Genomic DNA, 6,064 nt, shown 5'->3' with positions numbered 1-6,064 from the left:
GGGTTGGACGATTTGACTGAGGACTGGTAGACCAGCAGGCGACACCAGGCTCCAATCTGATTTGGCAGAGTTTCTACAGCTGGATGCCCTTCCTAATGCCAACCACTCCGAAAGTGTAATGGGTGTTTTACGTGCCACCGGCAAGAGGGCCAGTCAGGCGGTACTGGCGACAGCCACACTCGAAATGGTGTATTTCACGTGCCACCTGCACAGGAGCCAGTCCATTGGCACTGGCAATGATCTCGCTCGAATGTCTTTTCGCGTGCCAGGTAGGCGACGTTGGTAACGATCAACGGCCATGCTCAAAATGGTGAATAAGTAAATAATGACATTATTGAAACCTCAAAGCTATAAAATACTGCCTGATTAACTAAAAATAATGTGAATAAATAAGCAGAACATTTGACAGAGTAATTTGAATACTAAAAGGTTGACAAATAAAGTAACAGGCTGAAATAAGTATCGGGGTTGATATGATTGACTAAAAACCTTTAAAGGCAGTACACCAGCTTGGCTGCAATCCAATGACTGAAGGACTAAACTGGAATCAAAGTACTGACCTCCGCCAATATCCACAGGTTTCTGCAATAAGTCTTGTAACCAAGTGGCAACAGCTTCAAAGGTACATTTAGGGTTGATGCGTGTAGCAAGTCGCAGAGTTTCTGCAACTTCGGCTCTGTAACCTGGGAAAAGAAAAGAAAAAGATACAATAAGAAAACACAAGAAAATGTAAAGATTCTTCAGTGATAAATTTGAATACAGTTTTATATTTAAGAGATGAGGAATTACGTACATTATTTCCATTTGACAGATATTTGTCCTCATCTTGTTTGACAAAAGACCAATAGAATAAATACCAGGCTTTAGGCAATATATAGCATTTTGGGAAAGTGTCTTCTATTATAAGCCTTCGGCTGATATCAAATCCTTGTGAGTGGATTTGGTCCTTAGAAACTAAAATAATCTTGTTGCGTGCACGCGTGTGTGTGTGTGTTTTGTTTTGACATCATGTGATAGGTGTAGTAAATGAATGTCAACTTTGTACAAGCGAAAGCAGGTTTCCAATCTACCCTGAAAGCTTGTCTGCTCATGGGGGAATATTAAGTTGCTTGGGGACAAGTAAGGGTTGTTAACAAGAAGGGCATCAAGTCAATAGAAAATCTACCTTAACGAATTCTCTCCGACCCATACAAGTATGGAAACGTGGACATTAAAATGATGAAGAACGATGACAGAATTATATTCTATATAAGGATCAATATTTCCAAAATCAATGAATTACAAACAGGAATACTTACGTGAGAAAAATAGATTGAATTCTTCATCGCTATCAAAGTCCAGCAAGGCATAGCTACAACTTGGTGAATTATTCTGACTAGGAAATCCAACCTAGAAAATAACATCACATGTATTTTAGATGTTGCTGATCTTCATTAAACACTTTCATGATATTAAAAATGGAGAGCTTCTTACAATGCAGAAAGGAAAAGGTCAATGTACACATATGATATATGAGCAACATGGCTGATACTGTGTACATTCACATTTGTTTACTTCTGATGATGGGCTGGTGAAGGCGCATGGCTCAGTGGTTAGAGCGTCGAGCTTATGATTGCGAGGTTGTGAATACGAATCCCGGACCGGGCTGCATGATGTGTTCTTGAGCAAGACACTTTATTTCATGTTGCTCCAGTTCACTCAGCTGTGTCACAGGTGCCAAGCTGTATCGGCCCCTTTGCCTTTCCCTTGGATAACATCGGTGGTGTGGAGAGGGGAGGCTGGTATGCATGGGCGACTGCCGGTCTTCCATAAACAACCTTGCTCAGACTTGTGCCTCGAAGGGTAACTTTCTGCCTCAAATAAACGAAAATTTGTTGACTCCTTATCATTTAAACAGATCTTATCTGGCCAAAATATTCTACCTGTTTTATGGTCAAACCAACCAGATCCAGCCTCTCACACCTACCCTACAATGTCATTCTAAAAATAAACAGTCACTTCATCAAAATCTCAAGGCTACAAGATAATACATGTTTAATCCAAAACAATGTGAATAAAAAAACATTACGTTTGACTGAGTGATCTGAATGCTCCAGGGTTAAACTTTTTTCTTCCTTTTGCATTGTAAGAGGTTCTCTGCCTTCACCATTTTGTTATTTTACTTCTTTACCACAATGCTTCAGACAAGCTACAATGTTCTGATCCCATAATCCTTCATGATGGAACATCCTCTCCCTGGACCTACACTTCCCTGTTCCAACCACAAATGCAGAAGTCAAATGGAACACCAGTTATATTCATTTCACCAACCTATCCCTAAGTAACCTCTATTTTTTTTAGCATACTAATTTGTCAAGAAAGGAGTGGCAGCACCTGTAACTCATTATTATTATTTCTTTTTATTTCAAGAATATCCAAGACTGGAGGAAGAGAAGAAGTTAGCCTCCAACCCGAAACCTGATTCGTATCCTTGCAACAGACTGAGCTCCACTAAAGGTACTCATGAATCAGGGGTTGGTATTAAACCAAAATAAATATCACAAGGTATCTCATTTCTTCGAGGCAGTACCCCAGAGTGGTTCAAGATTTTGGATAAAAGCTTATCAATCTGCAATCAAAATTAGAAATACCAATTATTTTTTTGTTTTTTTTTTTGTCAAGAAACTTACCTTAATGATGGTTGTAGTGGCACTGCGCACCAGACGAGGTATGAAAGACATTAATGTTTCATCTTCGGATATAATCTCATGCCTGAGGAAAGAGGCCCACAGGGAATGCGTTAAACTGCCAAGAAACTAGCAAGGACAATAATAGTAGAAAAAAAAAGAAAAAGAAAAAAGAAACAGAACGTTGTCAATAAAATTATCTCAAACAGAAAGAGAAGAAAATAATAAAGGTAAAAAAAAAAAAAAAAAAAAGTCATGGGTAATGGCCACAGGTATCATATATCTCACCTTTGCTACAGTGATGAGAAATATTTGAGTGTGTGAGGTGTAGTATATAGTACAGGTTTTTGACTTTGGTTGGATGAAAAGAAAAAACAAATGTGAAATCAATTGGTGGAGGGCATAACTCAGAGACTGTAGCCAATTAATTAAATATTGGTTTTAAATTTTAGCACAAGGCCAGCAAGTTTGGAGGAGGGGGGTTAAGTAGATTACACTGACCCCCAGTGTTTAACTGGTATTTGTACTATCAACCGCAAAAGATTGAAAGGCCTCAGTTGAAAAGAGAGAGAAAGAGAAAGGAAAGACTGACGATGGAGGGATTAGAACAAAGACTACTGCATTATTTACCATGAGAAGACTTCTTGTATGGACTCATGATGTATATAATCCATCATCATCATTTAATGTCTGTTTTCCATGCTGGCATGGGTTGGACAGTTCGACAGGAGCTGATCAGCTGAAAGGCTGTTCAGACTCCCGGTCTGTTTTGACAGTTTCTACAGCCGGATGTCCTTCCTAATGCTGATTATTTTTAAATAAGGCCACTGGCTATTTGCGAAACCAGTGCCTGATTAGACACTGAGATTCTATATACCATTGATGAGGGAAGTCGACTGCTGTGTCTAGCCATGGACATCTGCGATTGAGAAGCCCAAGGAAAGGCAAAATCATGTGATCTGACAGCCACAGCAAACAATTATCGTCTGTCAGCGATATAAACATATAAGTGCTTATATGTACCACAAGTCCACATGAGAAGTTCCCTCATGGTAACTACTGCAGTATACTGTGTTCTAACACAACATCCACTTTTAGTGGAAGACAAATATATATACACACACGTGTGTGTGTGTGTGTATGTGTTAGTGTCTCCTTTTCTTGATACAAATGTTTGTTGAAAACAGGTGAGGGGTGGAGACAGGAATGGCATCCAGTGGTAGAAAATCTGCCTCAACAAATTCTGTTTGACCCACGCAAGCATGGAAAAGTAGATGTTAAAACAATGATGATGGTTCGTTGTTTTATTTACATTTTACATCTTTTATATTATTTTATATACAGTAAAAATAAGAAGAGTCGTAAACATTTAACTACTCGGTCTTACTGTACTGGTACCTGGTGCAACACTCTGGCATGCCAGCTCCTGTCAAACTGTCCAACCCATGCCAGCATGGAAGACGGACATTAAATGATGATGATGATAAAATCATCAACATCATCATTGTTTAATGTCCATCTTCCATGTATGAGTAGGACAGGTGACAGGAGCCAGCCAGGTAGAAAAAAAAACAACCCTAGGCCACTGTGTCGGTTTTGGTGTGGATTTTACGGCTGGATGCCGTTCCTAACACCAGAGCCGGTAGAATTGTTAGCACGCCGGACGAAACGCTTAGTGGTATTTTGTCTGCCACTACATTCTGAGTTCAAATTCCGCCGAGGTCGACTTTGCCTTTCATCCTTTCAGGGTCGATGAAATAAATACCAGTCACGCACTGGGGGTTGATGTAATCAACTTGCCCCACTCCCCTCAAATTTCAGGCCTTGTGCCTGTAGTAGAAAGGATTATTTTATATACTTTAAAATACAGCAAACATAGCTGAAGAAAATGAAAAGCAATGATAAATTAGAAATTATTTAAGGTGAGAATAAAAATTTACCCTGCTTGGGTGCTCAGTAAAAGCTAATACTGCTTCAAGGTATTTCGTAAATGTAGGAGGTTTCTGGACATCTTCACTGTAACCCTGTTGAAATAAGAATAAACAGATAAGATTTACAGAAATATAGAAGCAGGTATCACTGTGAGATTGAAAAGCTTGTTCCCCAATCACTTGGTACCAGGTTCAGTCCTATTGCATGGCAGCACCTTATATTAATGTACCCTACTTGTTGAAATTCCAATTATTTATTTGTGCAGCTGAAGATAGCACTGTATTTAAATTGATGTAATGATTGCATTGTTCAATTAAATGGAGCCACTTGAAACAGTCGTACTGCATTACTACTTGATATCCTGTTGCTAATTTTGATTTTATGTATGTATATATATATATATCTTTTATTTTTTACTTGTTTCAGTCATTAGACTACGTCCATGCTGGGGAACCACCTTGAAGAATTTATAGTCAAATGTATTGACCCCAGTACTCTTTTAAAGCCTTAGTACTTTACACACATACACACAGCATGTAGCACTAAGAAGGGCATCCAGCAGTAGAAACTAAGCCAAAACAGGTGACTGGAGCCTGGTGCAGCTCTCTGGCTTACCAGTTGATCCGTCTAACCCATGCCAGCATAGAAAACAAATGTTAAATGGTGATGATCACACACACACACACACACGCGATAGGTGTCTTTCAGTTTCTGTCTCCCACATCCACTCATGAGTCCCGTTTGACCAGGAACTATAACAGAAGACATCCTCCCAAAGTGCTGCACAATGGAACTGAACCCTAAACTGCATGGTTGGGAAGCAAGCACCTAAAACACCAACACAGCCTGTCTTTAGTGTGACTACTCCAAAATAGTAATGATGACAATGGTGTCATTACCAACGTTAACGATGATTGCAATGATTGAATTGTGAAAATGAAATTTTAAAATCTAACTTACCCATAAAGCACAAAGTTGTTTTCCAATTTCAGTGAAGACTTGACATAACCGTTTTAGGAAAAGATAATAACGCTCATCGGTCGAGGAATTGTTAGCTTCTCTTTATAAGTAGAAGAATGATGAAGATAGAAAATGGTAATTAGGAAGAGCTGAAATGATGTGACTAGCAATAAATAGCAGCAAATAGTTACTTAATTAAAAGAGGAAACAAATTCCAGTACAACATCAATGTTGGCACTCCATCGCTTACGACATCGAGGGTTCCAGTTGATCCGATCAACGGAACAGCCTGCTCGTGAAATTAACGTGCAAGTAGCTGAGCACTCCACAGACACGTGTACCCTTAACGTAGCTCTCGGGGATATTCAGCGTGACACAGTGTGACAAGGCTGACCCTTTGAATTACAGGTACAACAGAAACAGGAAGTAAGAGTGAGAGAAAGTTGTGGTGAAAGAGTACAGCAGGGTTCGCCACCAACCCCCTGCCAGAACCTCGTAGAGCTTTA

At 39.5% G+C, this 6,064-nt stretch overlaps 1 protein-coding gene across 1 annotated transcript in view; it reads right to left on the bottom strand.

Moving 5' to 3' along the window:
• LOC106871654 (exportin-5) overlaps window positions 1-6,064 on the bottom strand; it is a 36,808-nt gene that overhangs the window by 12,370 nt on the left and 18,374 nt on the right. The window contains exons 8-12 of the mRNA XM_014918238.2: window positions 5,559-5,658; window positions 4,607-4,690; window positions 2,670-2,795; window positions 1,299-1,389; window positions 561-683 (exon numbers count right to left, since the gene is read on the bottom strand). Coding sequence (XP_014773724.2) covers window positions 561-683; window positions 1,299-1,389; window positions 2,670-2,795; window positions 4,607-4,690; window positions 5,559-5,658 — 524 coding nt within the window. The remainder of the gene's footprint in view (window positions 1-560; window positions 684-1,298; window positions 1,390-2,669; window positions 2,796-4,606; window positions 4,691-5,558; window positions 5,659-6,064) is intronic.

Source organism: Octopus bimaculoides, chromosome 11, assembly GCF_001194135.2.
Source record: "Octopus bimaculoides isolate UCB-OBI-ISO-001 chromosome 11, ASM119413v2, whole genome shotgun sequence".
In the NCBI taxonomy this organism is placed as follows: Eukaryota; Metazoa; Mollusca; class Cephalopoda; order Octopoda; family Octopodidae; genus Octopus; species Octopus bimaculoides.
Note: the sequence above shows the minus strand (reverse complement) of the source record. Positions and strands in the feature narration are given on the sequence as shown.